Genomic DNA, 21,406 nt, shown 5'->3' on the forward strand with positions numbered 1-21,406 from the left:
TAGGCCATGGCATAGTCCATATAACTCGGTGGTATCTCCTGCTGGACATTGTCTGCCAATCCCATGTTTTCCTTTTCTTTTGCAGGGAAATAACAAGTCTGGATGGCACGACTCCCTGGCCGAGCCCAGTATCACACCTGCCGACTGTGAAGCACCTCCATTTTCTGTGACACATTTCACCTGAGTGTAAAACAGGTAAGATGATATTTCCTGTCCTCATGGCTCCCTTGTGCTGCTTTCTTCATGTCTGGAAAAGCTTTAACATAAAACACCCGTTAGGATGAAAGGAAGCAAGTTGTCCTTTGAGGCAGTGGATTTTTCGTTGAACAGTGAAAAACTGTGTTGCAGAAAAGGAAATTCTGCTGAGCTGTCAAGAAAACAAGGAGCAACAGTAGATAAAATCCTAATTTCTCTCAGAGAGTCTTAACACAGAGTACTGCTGCAACAGCAAGGACAAGTGAGAGCTCTACAGCTTAATAATGGGCCTTGCAATAGAAATGCCTGTAGTAATTTTTTTAAGCAGCTACAGGACACTTGTGATTCCAGGCAGATTTTGATTTACAGTATTATGATGTGCTGTAAAACAGCTCCATGCTGCTTGGGTTCATTGCCAAGCAGTTCACAACTACACTGACCCCAAATGGGGAAAAGATTTCTTGTGGTAGTAGGAGTAGTTCTTTTTTCCCCCCTGTTTCACTCCCTCTTTAACAGTGCTGGGAACGACTGGGGACATTAGTATTCAGATGGAGAGAGGCTGTGACAAAGCCCATGACTACAGGGCCTCCTGACTGCTGAGCTGCTGCCAGTGATGTGGAGGGGACTGACTCCGATGGCTCCGTTTCCCAACAGCCCTGCCCTGGCACAGAGAGAACAGACGGGCGATTCATAACGCGGGCACGATGCTCTCAGCTTCGCAGTGTTAGCCTTGCACTTTGCATGGGAGAATGATACCAGGTGAGCAGACAACTTATCTTCGTGCAGGGATTGCAGATATTTGTCTGAGCATGTGTGTGTGTTTGTTTAAAAAAGGACAGGTGAAGCACCAGCGTGATCACACCTTCTTTCTGCGTGTGTTTTCCTGGCAGGATTTGGAAGCCTCATGCAGGATGTGCTGTGGTGTTTCAGTCAAGTAAAAGGAACTATAGACGTTGGGGTGACAGAAGGTAAGTTTATTTTTCCTTTTGCTGCTGCGATCAAAAATAACTTGTCATGTACATCTTGCCTGGCTGGGGTGCAGGGAGGTTGTTCCATGTCGTTGGGAGCTGCTGGCGCAGAGCTCGGTTACACTCCTTGGTTTCTACCCTCCTTATGTGTTTGTGCATCTGAAAGAAATGGGTCTCTCGAAGTAGCTGCTGAACCAAGAGTTTATTTTGAAGGCATTATGGCTTAATCATATCAATAGCCTTTGAAATAGAATTCCTTTTGGTTTTCAGCTGTTATTTACAGAGTTTTTCAGGGAATTGCAAGACCCTCTCCCACTATAACTGGAATCAGTTCTGGAACTGAGGGAGAATCATAGATTTACAGAATCATGGGCCATTAAATGCATTTCTTCTACTTTGTTGTGATCCGTAAGTGTGATGACTTCCTTAAAAGCACAGTCTTGAAGTCTAAGAGGACTGAGTCAGCCCAGGCCTTTGACAGCAGAGTTCTGACTTCTGGTGGGAATGTGGCTTTTCCTGGAGCACTGTCACCTATCCCACTTCAGTGGCAGTTTGGTTATGCTGCTTTAGCAGAAGAGGTTTTCACTCTGTAACCACTGGAGACTGCAGTGGGACACAACACTCAGGAGAATATTTAATTATTTATTAAATCTCTAGAGAAAAATCCCACCACAGTGATTAAAGCCAAAATATTTTTTTACCTTTTTTTTTTTCCCAAATTGTTTGCAAGTGTTTTGAGCTTTTACTGTAGAATCTGCAGATCTTTGTACATGAGCAGGAGTACTTGTCTGCTACTTTAGGATTAATGAAATGTAAGGCTGCCTCTTCTTGCTCACTATTCTTTTCTTTCTTGCTCACTGTTCTTTTCTTAATGTAACTAGTTATCAGCTGAGGGTTATAAGTTTTCTTTTTTTACCATTGGAGACTCAGTGCTGGAGGAATCCAGAGGATAATGACAGAAAGGAACCCCTGTGATTTTTTTCTTAGGGTAACCTGGGCTCACAGAAGAGTAAATTCTGATTTTTATCTGATGGATAACACTTAAAAGCTGTATTCAGTGAAACCAGTAGTGAAAAGGTGATACCATTGGTGTGTTGAGTCTGGCCAACAGGTACAAATAATATCACCATGACTGAGCAGGAAGCTTAGGAGAGTGTTAGATGTGGGATGGGCTTTGGTTCTTGTGCTGGTTTGTGTTTGTATCTGAACGTGCATGTGTGTGGTTACAGATGTATATACACACATTAATTAAGTCACAGATGTGGTACCACAGATACCTCACCTTCATCAGAAGTTCATCCACAACTTGTTACTGTTATGTGAGTCTTTGTGGCACATTTTTGACCTTCAGAACTCTTGGCAACATCCAAGCACCCTGAATTTGCACAAGGTGATTTCATTAGTAATTAGGAAGCATGTAGTTGTGTACAGTCAGGTGAAAGATGTTACTGTTATGTTCACAGTGTTCTGCACCTTTGAATGTAGTAGAGCCTTCCTCCTTCAGCAGGATTGACTGTCATTCTGCTTTTCAAATGATACTTCAAATGTTGCCAATAATTCTGCATTAATTCAATGCTGATTGCTTGCTCTTTTCCACACATGTGAAGCCGCATGAACGGATCTACACAAACTTTCTAATTTTGTTCTTTCCTTGTTTGTTGCTTTCCTTAACTTGAAGAATGGTACCATAGTCCATGGTACTTGTCCCGATGAATTCACGGGTGTAATGGATCCCTTAACCGACGCAACTGTGGGGATGAATGAGCTCCCTTGTGCATACATGGGAGGCTGGGACATCTTTCAGCTGCTCAAACACTGATTTCAGTGTTAAACGTGAAGTACATGATGTTGCTGGTTGCCGTTGTGGTGTCACAGTGCTTTGATCTACATTTCCTTACTGCCAAAAGGAAACAAGTTTTAGAGATCTTTCCCTATTTTGATACACTGATAATTAGCAGTCTAGCGTAGAAAAGCGCAAACCCAAGAGGTGAAATCTCCTCGGGGCTGCTCATTCGGCCCCGGTGCCGGGAGCGCGGCAGTTTCGGGACGCGCGTCCGTCTCCCCCGGGATGCGCTCCCGGTGCTCGGCTCCCGCCGGCCGTGGGGGGGCCGCGGCGGAGCGGGGCGGGTTGGGACGGCCCCGGCCCGGGGCCCTGCGGCTCCTGCGGGGCCCGGGGGTGTGTTCGCGGGCGGGACGGGCTTAGTCAGCGCTCCCGGCCGCGCCGCAGCCGATGCGGCGGCGGGGCCGGGCCGGAGCGCTCCGCTCCGCCGGGGCCGGGCCGGCAGCCCGGGGACCGGCCCTCCCCGCCGGTATCGCTCGGTGTTTTAGCTCGGTCCGGGGCGGAAGATGAAATGCTTCTCGCGGTACCTCCCGTACCTGTTCCGGCCGCCCGGCGCGCTGCGCTCCGCCAGCTGCCACGCGGAAGGTACGCGGGGGCGCGGGGGGCGCGGGGGCCCGGCGGGTGACGGTGCCGCACGGCTCCAGCTGTGGGTAGCTTCTGGATGTGGCCTTTAATGCATCCGGATATTCCCGAGGAAATGGAACCATCCTGCCGTGCTCTGCCCGCCTCCGGTTACCCGAGACCTCTCCCTCCACCGGCACAGCCTGTTTCCAGGTCTTGGCGAAAACAGCTTTGCAGCAATTTGGGGAAAGGGAAATGTTCTCAGCAGTGTTTGAACTTTGCGTTTCCAAGGTAGGAGTGCAAAGTACCGGGGGTGTGTTCGCCGAGACTTCCGTGGGACTCTCCCACCGGAGAGCCCGTTCTTGCGGATTCATCCCCGTCTGACGCGGTGTGGGAGCTGCCGGACGGGTCTGCGGATCATCCGCAGTCACCGAACAGCTCCGCGGGATCTACATTCCCAGTACGGCTGCTCCCCGTGTGGAACCGCGGCGGCTTTCCACATTCGCCCTAAACAAAATTAGTTAATGAGGAAAACCACCACCCCGTCACCCAGCTTTCTGCAGACCCACGAGTCTGTGTGCATGGCTGAAGAACCAAACTGACCCGAGAGGAAAATCCAGGTGAACGCTGCAGGGATGTGAAGTGAAAGGGGCAAGCAGGGCGCACTTGGCAGCTGGTGATGACACTCCAGGCTAAGTTATTATATTAGCTGGGGTTTCTGTAGTTCAGTGCAAGCAGGTAGTATAGACTTTTTTGTTGTTGTTTTAAAGTTTCTCTGAAGTTCTAAGCAGATAAAATTATCCCTATGGATAACTAACTATGAAGTTCTTTCTTTGAAAATTTCTCTGAAGATTTCTTTTTGTTTTCATGTTGACTTTGTCCAAAGCCACAGTCTCTTAAGATATCCTGAATAAGTCACTTCTGGATTTTTGTACTGGAATAAGTAAGTCAGTGGAGAAGCATACCTTGCTGTTTTAGGGGAGGTCATATGAGACCACTGAGAGGAAAAAAAAAAAGAGTTAGAGAAAGAATGTCACATCAGTGTGCTATCCACTCTTCTCCATTGCAAACAATATAGAAAGAATGAAACTTGAACATAACTGTTTCTTAGACCCATTATCAAATGCATATAATAAACTTGGGGTGAAATTGAGGTTTGGAGAGTTTAGCCTGTTCCAGGCTAAATCAATAGCAAAACCAAGAGGAGAACCCAGGTAAGAGCTCTGTCCTGCCCGAAAAGGCAGTTGAATAAATAGATTTTTAAAAAATCAGTGGGGTAAATATTATGTATTTGACAATGAGTGTTTCTTTCAAGGCCTCTGAAGAACGGCTGGCACCACGCCGGGGCTGCAGCTGCGACCGAGGCACAGGGCAGGGACTGTCCGCGGCGAGGGTGGGCACGGGCCGGCGGTGCAGCCCCGCTCCGCCCTGCCCCCGGGGACAGACAGTCCTTGTGCCCGACCTCCGGCACCCCCCGAGGGAGGGCACAGCTGCCGGTGTTGTCCCGAGGGGCGCCAGGACGAGCGGGGCTGTTGGCCCCTGTCCTGCGTGGTGCCCACTGCTGCTGCCCCAGCCGTGAGCCCACGGGGAGCTTGGCCGGCCACGGGGAGCTCTCCTACCACCAGCAGCTCAGGTCTGTCCTGCAGCAGTTCAAACAGAAAGTGAATTTACATTTAATCTTCAGGAATTACGTGTGCTTCCAAATTACAGACTGCATCTGGAGGGCGAGGGAGGGCACGGATGAATTCTGATCTCTGCTGCTTGATAAGTCAGAGCAGCTCCTCTCTTTTCTGTAGCTCCTGTGTCTTTTCCTGTTTGGAAGTTATGATAATTCCCAGAGCATTTGTATGAGTAGTTCCCTGGCTTGCAAATGCTCCAAAGAGCAGAGCAGTACCCGTGTTTCAGTAGATCTGAGGTAACCCTGTTTTCTCTGAAGCCTTTTACAGATTTCTGTTTTTCCATGTCTTCTCAGCTTGTAACCAGGCTTTGACCAGCATTTTGGAGGTTCCAGTGGAGGTGACATGAAGGCCAGGATGTTTAATCACTTGTGTTAGCGCTGATATTAAAGCTTAGCTCAAAGGTGCCCTTAAGCTAGAGGGTTGGCTTTGTAGGGGTCTTTAACATGAAAGCTCAGCCAGAGGTACCTTAAAACTAAGCTCTTTGCCTTGGGGGCACCTCTAGGTGAAGCTTTTGGCCTTTGGAATATTTTTGAGTGATATATGTAAAAAGTAATAATGATGTCCTCATACACTCCAGACAGAAGATTCTTCCATGAGTGACTGCAGGAAGTGTGTTCAGGTTTCAGTGGGATCAGTGGAATAGGCCAATTCACGATGTGAAGGAAGGTCTATTTGGGAACTGTTTAAAATGTGCTGCAAAGCTCCTGGTCCCCAGTGCCACCCTGTCAGTGGGACAGAGCAGGGACCAGCTGGCTGGTGGCTGATGGGCTCCTCCACTGCACTCAGTCCCTGCATGGTGTGTCACAGAGCAAACCCTGGTTCACATGGAGAGCTCTCACACAAAATCCTTGGCCTAAAATAGCCAGTTTTCTGTTTTGAAGACTTTACCTTTGTTATTATGATGACCCTCACACTTACCACCAACTTGTCAGTTTTGTTCCTGCTGTGTTGACCATGAGTGGGTTGATTTTCCTGGTGAGCCATTCCCATGGCTCTGACTCAAGTTAATCAGGCATCAGCAGTTGGGAGCTTCACTGAAGTCCTGAATGACCCTGGAATGAAACCCACATAAATTAAGTTTGCAGCAGCACTAATCCAACAGGATGGTGTGAATTAGAGGTACAGTATGGTTGTGTAAGTATGCAAATATGGTTTGGTGTAAGGAATAGTCTATATTTACATGAAGAGAGGCCATTAGTGTAAGGCTGATGGAGGAGAACACCAAGTTAAGACTGAGCTTTCTACAATAATTGCATTTCCTGATTTAGCTGTTCTGCAGTTTCTCATTTTGAATGCCACATCAACCCTCTCTTTTGAGTGAAGAACATCAGACCGGCTCTAATCTCAGGTCTTACATTAATCAGGACTTGCACCATGTGCAGGAGTCCAACTGTTTGGTCAGTTTGTTCCACAATAGTAAATGAGGTTAATTCTTGTGGTCACAAAGAACTGGATTGTGGCTTGGGGAAAAAGGGCAAATTCCCTATCCAAAATACAAAGCATAGTGTCAAGCTGAAGCAGCACGGTGTGTGGAAACTATTCCTCCTTCCAGTGAGCTTGGTTGTTTCTGTGACAACCATTTCTCCTCTTTCATTCCTGTTTGGCTGCAGGAGGTGAATCCCAGAGCATGGCCCCGCTCTGCCGGTGGTTCCCGGTGTGAGGCGGGCGATGTGCCGCAGCAGGGACGGGAGAGGTGTGTTGTTGGCCAGCTTTAATGTGAGACATGATGAGCTGTGTCCTGGCTGGGCATGGCAGGGAGCTGCCATGGCAGGGATGCTGCTCAGGACCTGGCAGGATGCCCAACCCACTGTTACCAGGCTCAGGTGCTGGTGTTTGAGCTTGGCGGTGATGCAGGTGGGTCAGTTTGTTCCACTGGGGATGGTCAGTGCACCTGTATTTTTGTTGTGGTAACTCAGGAGCTGGAAATTCTTTTCCTTGGCTGCACTGATTTGCACTTTTTCTTACTGTATCCATATCAAAGCCTTTTCCAAAAAAAATTATCATCTTTGTGTCTGCTGCTGCTCCTTGTACGAGTGGGTCCCCTCCCTGTATGGACGCTGGGCTCTGAGCCGGGAGCTCGTGGCTGAAAGCTGGATAAACAGGGATGGAGGTCTGAGCTCATTCTGTGCTTGCATCAGTTTGGGGTGGAATTTTTTAATTCTTGTGAGTGGCATTTCTAAACCTCTTAATGCCACATAAAAGTGCTTTGTGTCTGTAAGTGAGCTCTGATAGTATAAACATTTCTATATTTGAGGCCATGATCACTCACATGATCTTACACTACTGTAAGTTTACAGCTAGAAGTGATAGAACTGTGCTGAAAGAGGTTTTTTTTTTCAAAAAAAGAGGAAAAACTAACAAGCCTGGTAACTCTTAGGTTCAGGTATGGCCTGACTTGGAGATCAGCTTTAATTGTTTCAAAAGTCTGTGCTTTTGCACCAGTTTTCCAGGCTGAAACATGAGCTCGTTTATGTTTTCTTAAATATGTTGGGTAGAGAGTGGGGTTGAATTTGGTTTTAAATTCTCATGAGCGTGACACTGAGCTGCTGTTTTAAATGAATTAATGTTCACATCCCCCTGTGACCCTTCTAAGCATCTGAGTAAGCCCCGCCAAGGGGGTTGTTGGGGTGTTCCCTTTGGGTGGGCAGTGGGCAGGGCCACAGAACTTGTGTGGGTAACACAGGGTTGTCTTTGATCAGACTTTGAAGTGATTGACTGGAATCAGGCTGCTGTGTGGAGGAAACTGGGACCAGTCAGTCCTTTTAGGTTTTGCTCTTTAGGGACACTTCTCTGCTTGATGGCCAAGGGAAAATTCCTGACCACAGAGTTCATTATAGAGAGTGGGAATGAATGTCGAGCAGGAGGTAATTCTGCTGAGTTAGGAGTCTTCAAAGTTTTAATTAATAGAGTTGAAATGGTGGCTCTCAATTAGCCCTGCTAGGAGGGGGGTCATGGGGGACGCGTGTGGTTTGCTTAAACAGCTCCTTGAGGGCGTTGTGTGCTAAAGCTTCGTCTCCAGGCCTCAAAGCTGCAGATTTTATCTTAAAAAAAAACCAACAAACCAGATATCGCAGCTCCACCTACGGGGAGGTGTCACTGCTGCACAGGGCAGGGGCTGGGAAGCCGGGCTCGAAAATACACCTGGAACCACCTGCGCCCGGCCCCGCCCCGTTATCCCGCCCCGTTATCCCGCCGCGGGCGCGCTCCCGCCGGCTACCGGGCGGGGGCGCGCTCGGTGGCGGGATCGGTGCCGGTGCCGATGGGGGTCTCGGTGCCCTTGGGGGGGTCTCTGTATCCGCCCCTCCGGCTCCGTCCTTTGGCCCCTCCCCGCGGCTCTGACTCCCCCCCCGCTCCCCTCGGGACCCCCGCCCTGCGGGGGATGCTCGGGGCGGCCCCGCCCCGGACCGGCGCTGCCCCGGGGGGCGAGCGCTCGTCTTCGATGACAGAAAATGTCGCTGAGGGCTTTTTGTTTGTTTTAATTAAAAAAAAATACTTTTAGTTGTGGATGCTTTGCCCTGGCGACGGAGGATTTTGAGAAGGATTTTTCGCGTCCCGCAGTTTGCGGTGGGACGCTGCTCCCCGTCCCGCTCCCGCGCTGATCCCAGTCCCGTGTGACAGGAGGTCTCTTCAGGCTGCCTGGAGCTCAGGCTTCCTGCGATTTTCATGTCAAACCGGCTTCAACAAAAGCAAAAGCCGAATTAAGAGCACGTTTCCAAGGCTCTGGAGATATTTCCATTCTGTGACTGTATTTCCCTCGCTACAGATGGGTTCAGCTGTAGCTTCCCAGCGTTCCCCTGTTGTCTATATTTAGTTAGTGCTTAAATCAGCACAAAGGTGCCTTCTGTCATCCCTCCCACTCGGAAGGGACCTGATGGAGGTTGCAGGGAAATGCTTCTGAGTGAGAGGGGAGAGCAGCTGGCGGGGGCTGAGCTTCAGAGCAGATCTCGGGCTGCCTTCAAATGGAGTTATTTTAGGCGCTCTTGGGGAAGGCAGGATGGTGAGTGTGGTCAGGGTGACCTACCTGTAAGAAAAAAAAGAGAAGTTGTCTCTGCTTGTTGTCCCCACCACGAGCAGCTTTGCCTGTGTAGCAGTGGGATTGCCAAAACCATTCTCCTTCCCAGGGCTGGGGCGAGGGCGAGCATTTCCCCCATCGTTTGGCACAGCCATGAGCACAGCTCAGCACCTCTGGGCAGACCCAGAGGCATGTTTAGCTGCTGTCCTGGCTTGACAGACCCAGTGGGAAATACCCAGAGACAGCCTGCAGCCCCTCGGGTTTTGGGTGCCATCTCCCCCGACCCCACCCAAGAATGTCACAGGCCACAGGGCCACACATGTGACTCAGTGAAAACATTTACAAAACAATAGGGTTTTTTTCTTTTCTCTGCAGGCAGTTTTGTAGAACAAGGTTACCCAAAAGCTCTCAGAAATTCCTTAAATGTTTTGATGTTTTAGTGGAGCTGCACAGGTGTGATTTCTGTACATGAGACCCAGCTCTCACCATGAACTTCTTCTGTTACACGAGTGACCCAACAAATCGTGTTTGATATTACACTCCAAATAATTTTCTGATGTGGGTTATAAAAGAAAACCAGGCTGTCAGGGGCTGATTTGGCTATATTTGGGAAATAAACACACTCAGCTTTGTAAAGCCATATGGTGGATTTATTCACAATCAGCAGTTCCTTTCAAATGCAAGTTCGTGGCATTTAGTAATACATTTTCCAGTATACAGCTCAGCACTCTGTTTTCTGTGTTTCCTCTTCCAGCGTGTGATCTGGGAGCAGTCAGCTGGCCACAGCCACGGGCCACCTCTTGTCTGGGCAATGCACATTCAGCAATATAATTAAGCACTTACATTAGTGAGTTCTTACCAGCTTCTGTGGACTTCATCAGCAGTTTTTGCCCCTGCATGTTTCCAGTGCTGCTGGCTGCTATTTTCCTTTCTGTGCAGCGTTGCACAACAGTGTGACTTTTAGCTCAGTTTCATGGGGCTGTAGGACCCTGCATGGAGCACATGTCCGTGTGGCCATCAGAGTTCAGGATTTCCACACGCACATCCAGGCAAACAGGCAGGCACACATGTCCAGACCCTGCCAATATAAGCCTGCTGGTGGGCATTACTTCTGTTTAATCTGGTTTCTCACTAACCTCCCTGAAGTGGAAATTTTACAACAAAACCCAAGTGTTCAAAAGCAGGAGCTGATGAGAAGGCTTCCCTTTTATTTTTGCCTTGATTCTGCCTTTAAATTCAGTGTTCCTCAGCTGAAATGAAAGAGTAATCAACTCACAAGCAGATGGCAACAAACCCACCACACTAACCCATGAAGAAAAACCATCAAGGTGCATTTTTTGACCCGCTGCCACATAGTCAGATGTTGTTCTGTTGAAGGAGGCTAATTGACTTGCCTGTTTCAGCTAATAGCAGCTTAGGCTTCTCTCCATCCCCACTGTTAATCTGAAGTCTTAAGTGACAGAATAGTGGAAGAAGAAAACAAATAATGCAACTGATTAAAAACAGGAGCAGCCTAAGAGCAAGAGGCAAAAGCGTTTAGAAAACATGAGGCAGTTGTGTTCCTGCTACGGTTCTTGTCTGTGGTGTCCCCATGGGCATGAGCACCACCATGGACCATTGCTCCCTGTGGTGGGGCAGCCTGTGTCCCCAGGATGGGGTCCTGGGGGGCACTCCAGGAGGGCTCCCACCCTGAGGGTCTGGAGCCCTGTAGTTTGTGGGAGGAGAATGTCTAGAGATGCTGAGAGCTGCTCATTTTCAGGAGAGATGCAGGACAGCAGTGACAGTTCCTGGTGCACGAGCAGGTCCAGACCCAAGGACACCTGGTGTAGAGCAAGGAGTGGGACTTGGCCCTGTGTGGGGTGAACAGAGGTTGCCCAAGGTTGCTGTGTGCCCCTGGGGGGTCCTGTGCCTTCCCTGGAGGCAGACATCTCCCTATCTTCTGGAGGTGCTGTGTCCTGACCACGAATGCACATACAGCCACACGACAAAGGCATTGCCTGCAGAGGAGCCCATTTGTAGTCCCCCACTGCTTGGGCTGCCCTCAAATCTTCGTCTTCTTTTTGTGCTGGCTTTGTAATTTTTCAAGGGTAGTTGTCCTTGAGAGGAAAGGCACTGCAGGTTTGCTCTGCTTGAATCAGTCTCTGTGTTGTCGAAACTTAAAAGCCGTAAAATTCACACTGATGGATTTTCACGTGTGTGAGTCTTGGAAGGCCACAGAGAATGTTTCTGATGGACTGTCATGCCCATATTTTTCTGACACCAATTATTTGAGGGCAGGAGTTAGGGGAACATTGCTGTTACACCTTTGACATTCCGCTCCCATAAATTTGGCTCTCAGGAAAATGAAGCACAGAAGCCTCTCTGCCATAGCCCATATGATGGTGTGTGGATAGGTCTAAAATAGACTGTGCAGTCAGCAGGATGAAAACTAACTGTTTCTGGTTGGTTGTGGCAGGTTGGAGTGGAAGGGCTGAGGGAGCTGATGTGTGGGAAGTGCTCAGGACAAGCTGGGGGACCGAGAACTCCTGGGGGAGCCTGCAGTTCGTGTGGGAGGAGTGGGGTGCACTGTCTCCTGTCCAGGGCATCCTGCGGCAGTGCCGTGTCTGTTGCTGAGGAGGGAGTTGCTGATGTGGGTGAAATACACCTCATGTGAAACACGCTGTTCAAATGCCTCTTTTTAATGAGGACAATTACTTGTTCTGTGTGAGCAATCACGGTAAGACTGCTACAAGTTGGCAGCCAGCAATGCACATACAGGGCATGAAGGATGGCTGTGGAGAGAGTTCCATGGGCTGCGCTGGGTGTCCGGAGAACACTCGGACAGATTGACCATGTTCATGCTAATGAGTCAATTACTCTCCATGCGTGAATGTTTCTCCCTTTAAATGTTCAGAAATCACTCACAAACATGACAGGAATGAAATCAGTTTTGTTTATTCAATTGGATTAAAGTAGCTGGATTCCCATGTGGACAGAGGCAATTGGATTTAATGTTACTTTGCATATTGTTCCAGTCTCATCTTGGGGGGGGTAGTTATCTGTTTGAGGAAGTAATTTTTTTTTAAAGGACCATAAAATCTTAATGATCACATCATCACATTTCAATGTAGACTTTTATGCCTAATGTCATACTGACCTCATTGCTTATGTTGTTATATGTAATTCAGGAAAAGGGCTTGGGAAAGGCACATGCATGTGTTTGTGTGTGCTGGAGCCTGGGTGCTGCTGCTTGATTCATGGCTAGGCTGGGGCTATTGAATTTCCTTCCCTCAGGCATTTTATAATCTGTTTAACATAACACAGTCATTTGTCTTGTTTGCCTACTGCTTAACAGATGGATATGTGGTTTTCGTAATTACTATATGAACGTTAATAAGACGTGATATCTTTTATTAATTAACACTTTTCCAGGTTTGTTTTTCCAAATGACATGAGGTAGATTATATGTAAATATTAGTGACATACAAATATCAGGTTTACAGCACTGGCGTTCTGAGAAGTTGTGCAAACTTTTGAGGCTCCCCATGGTGTCTCTTGTTTTTATTTTTCCCCTCCCCTGAGCTTTACTTCATGATGATTCTCTGGTAGCACAATTGGATTTGTGTTTTGATAAAGGTTGGTCTCTCATTAGTGTAAGGAAAGCCTAGACCTGGTCGATGCCCTAAGCCATCCTGTATATTTATCCTGCCAGTGTAGTGTTCTTCCAGCCTATAGCTATACTTGTGTGATACATCCCATCTTTTCTCCTGGAGATTTCCAGAAGTGGGAGTCAGTGTAAACAAGTATGAAGACTGTATACCACACAGGAGGGAAAAATTCTCTCACTGCAGCTATGGCTGTTCCTGGGTTCTCTCCCTGTTTGGTGTCTGAAGAGGAGCCTGGAGAAAGGAGCTCAATTCTCCTGGGAAGCAGCAGGAGACTGGCAGCTCTGGGCAGGGCTCTGCAAGGTCCATTTGCACAGGTGAGACCTTGGTCACACCTGGCCCTTGCACTGAGACTCCAAAAAGGGGGTATATTTTTGGTTTTGTGATGGAGCAGACCCATCTGCTACCTAGGAGGGGGCCAGTGGGTCCCAGGGCCCATCTAGGGATGGGGACTCCAGTTAATCCCAGAGCTGCCTTTCCCAAGCTGCTGTTTTTGCTGAAGGCACCTGGAGGTCCCATGGAGGAGGATGCACAGCCCTGGGAGTGATGGGTAAAGCTGGAATGCTGAATTTCAGGTGCTCACAGCAAATGAATGACTGACCCGGGGTGAGGTGGAGGGCAGGGCTGGGCAGGGCAGAGCCAGGGCCACAGGCACTCCCATGTCGGCCGCTCCCTGTTCATGGCTCTGAGTCACGGAGGAGTAGCACTACTGACTGGACCTAGGACCATGTGCACATAAGAAATGTTGAACAGGATCAGCATAACACTCTCTGATGCTCCATTAATGCTTGGATGCTTTGCACATGAACTCAATTTAAGCTGAAAGGTTCGCTCCTTGGGAGCTCTCTTTTGTAGGACGATCTTGTATAGTGTGTTGTATCATCTCATAATGGAGAGTGCAGCAGTGAGGAGAGCACAGTGCACCCCTAACCTGCCGGCCCCCAGCCCAGGCTGCAGCTGCCCAGTGCTCCCACACTGCTCCCTGGGCTTACCCAGGTCTGGTGGGAGGCTCACGGGCCCCCTTGGTGCCGTGGCTGTTGTCGCTTGTGGCAGCTCCATCGTACTCGTGGGACCTGTGGCTGTAGTTACCAGCGCAGCGGGTGAATCAGAGCATGGTGTGATGACTTCTTGTGATTTTCCCCATGCCAGAATGGTTTCATGCTTAGAACATGTTCTGGGTTAACTGAGGCGTGCGTGAGCCGGGCTGGCTTTCCAGCGCTTCTCTGGGTTCCAGACGTGATTTGTCGTGGGATGTTGCCAACAAACGGGGCCCCTCTGCCAGGGCAGCACAGGGGAAACCCGGTTATTTGGGCAGGCCCTTCACCTGAGTTTGCTGTTGCTTTGTGAAGTACCACTAAAATTTGACAAGTTCCTGTGAATGTGGTAACAGCTGGGGAGTCAATCACTCCTGATGGGCTCTCCATTCCCCAGCTCTCAGCATCACAGCCAGCAGTGGCTCTGTTTTGCCATATCCCGTTTTGCACTTCCCACCAGCCTGATTTTAGGTCCCCATCTGTCCTTCTGACAGTTGTGGAACTTCAGCTAATCCCTGTGCAGGTTGGGAGTGCTGCTTTGCCAGTCACCCAGTTTCCTTTTCTTTGGGGAATTAATCCTGTCTGACTGATTAGCCCTTGTGCTTTCCATTTTGCGAGGCTGCATCTGCGTGTGCTTCACTCTGCTGCTGCTGGATGACATCTGAGGACAAAAACGATGATTTTTATAAAGTAATAATCCCAGCTCCAGGTTCACAGTGCTGTGAAATTTACCGTGCTAGTGCTGCAAGATGTGGGCGGCCCTAGTTTTAATTTATATTATTATTTCATTACTTTTTGATGTGAGACACATTCAAATTAACTGAAGGCCATGGAGTAATTGCAGTTTAGGAAACACAATTCACAATGATCTGGATGTGTTGGTGTTTCATGGATATACATCCTTTCAAATAAAATCCATCTTTGGGGCCACACAAAATTTTGCATATTAATTGCTAATTTAACAGAAATAAATGCTAAATAGTTATTTGCACAAATAATATCCCATCTGAGTGCCCAGTGTAAATACACTGCATGACAAAGTTTGCTTTTTCTTCACTCAGCCTAACCCCAGTTTCCACTCATGGTTTTCTCATGAATGACGTTCCAGTGTCCTCTTGCAACCTCTTTACCCCTTGTATCTCATTTAGCTGCAGCAGCCTGTGAGCCCTTTAGGGCAGGGACCTGGCGTGTGTGTGATGTGGTGGCTGTACCCGGGCACTGTGCTCTGTGTCCAGTGCTCCCCAGGAGACCTGCACTGGTGCCCTGCGATGGTGTTTCACTCCCAGATACCCAACCAATGCCTGTCAGGTTTGGCCTTCCACTGTCACCTGTGGTGGTGTTTGTTACTCCAGGTAAAACCCAAACCCAGAGGAGCAGCAGAACACCAACATGGATTGGCCTTACTTGTAGCACCGCTCAGAGTAGCTGTTTTCAAGCAAAAACTTACTCCTTATCATAGACTGTGCTCCTCTGGTTCAGATGCTCCGATGCTGTAGCATGTGGCCTTAATCTTCAGAAGTGGCAAATCCTATTTACAGTGTAAGTATTTAAGCTAATTATATCTCTGATGTGAGGAACATGTGACAAACAGTTTACACTGTATCCTTTAAAAGACATTGATGTCTCAGACCCTCATGAAATATTCTGCGCCTCATTTCATTTTTGGGGTATCACTTGTGTTCTGTAGTGTATTTAGCAATAATATAATTCAGTGGTAATATAGAGGACATGAGTGTGTTATGGCTGGATCGTCTGTAGAGTAGAGTAAGAAATAATTCATAGCAAGTTTTTCCTAGAAGCACCATGTTTGTGTTGCAGTTGCACAGTTGCATGATAGGAGAGATCTAGTGAATAAGATGATGTTTGGGCTTTAGAAAAGCCTGGCATTAAAATGCTTAGTAGAGAAAGAGTGAATCTGAAGAAAGGGCTGCTAAAATGCTGCAGAAGCTGGTTGGTCTAATTGGAGGCAGGAGAGAAAGCCCTTGGGGAGCAGCTGTTCCCTGAGCGGGGCTGGGTGTGCGGCACTGCTCGTTACTGGTGTGTTGTTAATCATGTACAGCTTGTACCAGCACCCGTAACAGTGCAGCAGGGGTCAAGGCCAAGTAGATCAATTTATCATACAACCTTTGGGAGGCAGAAGTCTTTGCCTACTCTGCATTCAATGAACTGATTCTTCCCTTTTTTGCCCCGAGGTCCTGACCCTTGTTCTCCATCTTTCGTGAAGGAGAAGGCTTCAGCCTGCCCTCTGCATGCAACCTGGCTTCCCAATTTTCTTGATCTTGGTTTAATCTGGTAAATTATTGGTCTTCCTCAAGTCATGCTAATTAAGGTTCCTGTGATTGGGACTTCACCCTGGATGTGGGTTATGGCTTCCTTAGCTTGCTTATGTGATTTACAGGAGAAAACATGAGAAGCAAACTGACTTAGTGCAGTGAAGTCAGCTCTTTTGCTGGAGCACAAGGGCAGGGCTCCAGAGCGTGGTAGGGAGCATGCAGGGGCTCAGTGAGGATGGTAACGTGTGGTGGGGGTTGGAGATACTCCCATGCAGCAGCCCAGTGCTCTGTCTGTGGGGGAAGAAGACTGTCCTCCCACACAAGGCGTTCACCAGGAAAGTGTTCATCTAGAGTGGGTTCACCCACCCTGCATGGCTGGATGGGAATGGTCTTTGTTGGCTGGCACAAGCTGGTGCCCTTCCTGAGCCTTCCCCAGGCTCCCTGGGCTGGAAGTGAGGAGCATTGGTCTCTCTGGGTTCTCAGCTCTGCTGCTGGGGTAATATTTATCCACCAGATATGAAGAACTTGAGTGTCTGTGGTCCTCTGGAGAGCAGGGTCCCTGACCTGCTGTCTGTGTCTCTGGCCATCCCAGGAATACTGCACCTGTGGTGTCAGACGTGTTCAGCACTGGGGATGGTGAGAAGCTCTGGGTCCCTGCAGTGTGTGCAGCATGGGGGGCTCTGTCCTGATGCAGCTCTTTCCCTTTTGGGTTGTTCCTTGAATATGGGCCAGCCAGCCACCAGCCTGGCTGGCTGACACTGATTACATGTGGGAGAGTAGGAGTGTAATTACGCATTTTTGCTGCATAATTAGCTTCTCAGATTTGTGAAGCCAAAGTGCTGTGTCTACTGGAATCTGTGAGCTGAAGGACTCGGAACACATTGGGAACTGGACACGATGAGAGAAATTGTACAAGGGCTTTAAGTGCTCTTCCTCTCAGAATACTAATTGTGTGCCATGACCTTCACCCAGATCACAGACCAGGTCCTGGCTCTGGTGCGAGATACTGAGAAGTGTTACACCAGCCCTGGCTTCCCTTCCCACACAGAGATGGGCTTTCAGTTAAAGCATCTCAGACCTGGTTAGTGCAGATGGAGCTGCCCACCACCTGTGTTGGTCCACAGTTTGATAAGTCTACAAATCTGAGATCCTGCAGGGTGGCAGCATGTACCACTTTCAGAGAGCAGTTCCCTGTCCCACCCTGGAGCAGGAGGATGTTCCAACCATGGGAAGAGGCAGAGCCAGGGCAGCAGTGCCTGCCCATGGCCCAAGGTCACTGTGCTGCCCACATACCTGTGGCAGGCAGAGCACAGGACACCAGGGCTTTCACTGCCAGCCCTATCCCCTACACCCTGGGCACAGGCTGTCAGCTGTGTTTCTCCATGCAGGCTGACCTCTGGCACTGTCCAACAAGCTGGCACCCTGCTGATGGCACTGTGCTAATGACCAGTTAACTAACAGAAATAATTATTACAGCTTTAAAAGAAATTTTGTTGCCTATATATAATGGTTAAAAGATGAGGGTAGTGTTCTAACCCAGAGCAGTAATTAGGAAAATAGATTTAGTGCTCATGGATGGAAGGGTAAAATAAATGAGGTGAAGGAAGTTCTGCGCCGAGCATAAAATCGGAGGTTTGATTCAATTATTCTTCACACACAGTTTAGATCCCACAGAAACCTGAGCATGGAGCTCTTAAACCTCTAATTGAAGCAAAAATCATTGGAGTGGAAAGTGTCCTGGCTCTTCAGGAGATGTCAAAGTACAGAACATGATGGACACCTGGGGGTTTGGAAAACAGTGACAGCTACAAGCTGACCTTTGGCGAATTTAATCTGCAAATGGATTCCTGCTTAGGACAGCTAATGCTTTTAGTTATTGTAAAGGCTCGTTCCTGGATTTTAAAAAGCTGAGAATAAATGGATTTCATGATGCAGCTCCTATGCACATTGCATAACAAACAGGTGGCTTGTGGATGTGTTTAAATGATACGGTGTGTTGAAAAACTTTGCAGGACTTATGAATACATAATTATAATTCATGCACAATGGGGAGAATAATTTTTCTAGTTAATAAATGAGAAAGGACTTGGCACTTGTTAAAATGGAAATACACTGAAAACAGAATCTGCTGAAAAGGAAGAGAAGGGGGCACTGGTTCTGTTTATGATATTCATGGGTGTTGCAGGGCATTGTTACTCACCTGGGCATTGCCTTTGGCTTGGGGTTTACCATTTAAGATCTGACAAGAGGAGGTGATATGGTAACAACTCCTTATTCAAAATTCACCTTTATTTTTCTTTTCTGGAGTTGCTCCTGTCCCTTACAGGACACCTGTGGGCAAACACACCTCGTAGGCAGAGGGAACCCATTTCCTGGGGGTAGTGTTGTGGTGTGGTTTGAATCTCCCTTTTCCTTCTCTCTTTCCCTGTGGGAGGTCCATGCCTTTCCCCTCCCTTGGGAGGCAGGAGACCACAGAGAGAGGTGTCACCTGACTTGCCCAAAGACAGCAGCAGTTCTGAGTCCTGTGGTGAGATGTTCAGGTCTGGTCCCCTGTGCTGTTCCATGTATGAGGAGCTGTCAGCACCACAGAAGTTATTTGTTAAGCACAGTGTTAATGCTGTGGCTCTCTTTGGCCTGCAGGAGAGCTTTGGTCAACACATCTCTGTGCTGTGCTGTGCTGTGAAACCTCGGCCAGGTCCTGTGCCTTGTCACAGGGAACAAATTCAGAGTAACCTGTGGCTCTCACCCACTGTCGCCGAGAGCAACCTCAGCCTCAGACACAATGTGTTTGGTTGACTTACACATGTGTCTGGTGATTATAGCAAGTAACTCACATTCCAGCATAATTCAGTAAAGGCTTGGGCACGGAGACTTCAGGCTCCTGCCTGTCTGATGAATGCTTCTGGTTTGTCACATCAGTAATCCCTGTATTAATGAGTGGCCTATGATGTGCTGTGGTTGACTGACAAATCCTGAAGTTGCATATGCATATGAGTAACTGCCAGAGTTCTCCAAGGTGCAATTTTACAATGCTTTATATCAACCTCCTGTGACAGCGTGTCAGAAAACATCCTGGGGAGGCAGGCAGCTGCGGGCCTGGGAATTCACCTTTCCCTCATAAGGACATGACAGGGGTAGAATGAGCTTTCCCTCTCTCTTGCCTCTCATCTGAGAGGATCCACACACTCCTCCAAAAGGCGTGCGGCAGTGCTATGGTGTGTGTGTGTGGGGGGGTGTGTGGTGGTGCAGCAGTGTAGGGTGATGCCCACAACACCTGCATATTGGATGTGCTGGAGTCCTTGAGCCTTCTCACTCAGAGATGTTCTCTCTACACATCCCCTGAAATAAGCAGCCCCAAGGAGTCAGCGCAATCTCAGCAGAATAGTAACACAGGCTGCAAAATTTTGCACCTTCCCAATGAGATTTTAGTTGTGGAACTACAGTTGTAAGAGGAAATTGAGCTGCAGTGCACCACTGTATTTACAATGTTATCCACTGTCTTTGTCCATTCCCTCTGCATCCTCCAGTTCTGTGAACGGTAACGCTCCCCACTGATGTGGCCCTGGGCTGTCAAGCAGCTCCTGTGCCATGGCACTCTGAGCTCTGCAGTTCCTGCAGCTGACCCCAGCCTCGTGGTGTGGGGGGCTTGAGGGGTGCTGGGCAGGTGGGCACACAGTGCAGAGGTGCCATGGGGCCTGTGCCCATGTGCACAGCCAGTGCCCAGCACCGATGATGTTCCTGGCCAGAGTGAACCCAGGCAGTGCTGAGGTGGCTCTTGGCAGCAGTGTGGGGCAGGGGTGTGCTGTGGGATGGAGGCCTGGGTCAGACCCCAGGCTGTGTCCATGCATGTTTCCCTTCAGCAGCTGTCTGGGGAGTGGAGAGTGGGGGGCAGAGGGAGCACTGTGGGTTGGTTTGGGTGCTGGTGTGAGAGTGTGGTGTTGTGCCTGTTCCCCCACAGCTGCCCCATGTGCACATCACTGCCTGGCTGGGGACATCTCATGCCCTGACACTGAGGTTGGGTTTTACCTCCAACTTCAAGTGCAGGAGTTGAGGGAACTTGCTCCCTGTGAGTTTCCTCCCTGTCTGCCAGTGGCTCAGCCAGTGCCAAGGCTTCTTCCTGGACTATGCCAAGACACAAAACCCTCCCAGGGAGCAATTGTTTCCCTTTGGCGTGCACCAGATGATATGTCCAGAATACAACCCTGGTATGCTCTGACCAGGAGAGCCCTCCCTTCTCCCATGGCCCCTGTGCTCATCCTTTTCCCTGGATGCCACCAATTCCCCCACTCACACTGATCTTCACAGCCATAAGTCACTGAGTATCCCTGCCCCCTTCCACAGCCGAGACAGGGTGAGCCTGGGCCAGGTGCCCGTGGGCACACACCTTGGCACTGCTGGCATGGTCACCCCCGTGGCCCTTGCTGCATCCGCTGTCCTGGGTCACCCGGAGTTCACATGCTGTGGTCCTACCAAAAAACGATCTGGTGTCATCTGGCGGGTGGAATCTTGTGTTTGGGGCAGGCTGGTCAGGGAGCAGCGGTCCTTCTGCTTGAGAGCTGGAGGAGCTTCCCCCAGGGGCAGTGGCTCCCCGGGCAGTAAGAAGCATCTCCGGGCAGAAGGGAGCGTCCGAGGGCAGGAGTATCCCCCGGGCAGGAGTGTCTCCGGTGCAAGTGCGTCCCCGGGCAGGAGGGAGCGTCCCGTGACAGGAGCATCCCGTGGCAGGAGCATCTCCAGGCAGGAGCGTCCCCCGGGTCCGGGGCTGAGCCGCGCCGCGCTCCGCCCGCCCGCGCGGTGCCGGTCGGTGCCGTATGGGAGGAGCCACCGGGCACCGCCGCCCCTGCGCCCCCCCCGCCGCATTTGGCGGCCGCCGCCGCGGAGCAGGGCGCGGGGGGGGATGATGGATCCGCGGCTGCGGCTGCTGACGCCCCGCGCCCGCCTGCCCGCCGTCAATGGAGGAGGACGCTGAGACCCGCAAGATCAGCAGCAGTTTCCTGCGAGACCACAGCTATGCCACGGAAGGTGAGCCCGGCCCGCAGCCCCCGGCCCCGGCCCGCCTGCAGCAGGTGAGGCCGCCCCGCAGCGGCCCCGGCCCCCGCCCGCATCGCCCCGCATCGCCCCCCTCCCTCCCCCGCGGCTCCCCGCGGCTCCCCGCGCCCCGGCTGTCCCGGGACCGGCACCGCTGCCCCCGGCCGGGCCGGGC

At 49.9% G+C, this 21,406-nt stretch overlaps 1 protein-coding gene across 2 annotated transcripts in view; it reads left to right on the forward strand.

Annotated features, from left to right (window-relative positions):
* Positions 1-830: 830 nt before the first annotated feature.
* The window catches only part of PPP2R2B (protein phosphatase 2 regulatory subunit Bbeta), a 67,551-nt gene continuing 46,975 nt past the window's right edge, over positions 831-21,406 (forward strand). The window contains exons 1-2 of one of the 2 annotated variants that reach the window (XM_027643637.1): positions 831-954; positions 1,086-1,163. In XM_027643637.1, coding sequence (XP_027499438.1) covers positions 945-954; positions 1,086-1,163 — 88 coding nt within the window. In that variant the 5' untranslated portion in view covers positions 831-944. Of the gene's footprint in view, positions 955-1,085; positions 1,164-21,067; positions 21,226-21,406 lie in introns of those variants that run through there. The other variant, XM_027643638.1, reaches the window with a different exon arrangement.

This window comes from Corapipo altera, unplaced genomic scaffold (genome assembly GCF_003945725.1).
Source record: "Corapipo altera isolate COAL_440 unplaced genomic scaffold, ASM394572v1 75, whole genome shotgun sequence".
In the NCBI taxonomy this organism is placed as follows: domain Eukaryota; kingdom Metazoa; phylum Chordata; class Aves; order Passeriformes; family Pipridae; genus Corapipo; species Corapipo altera.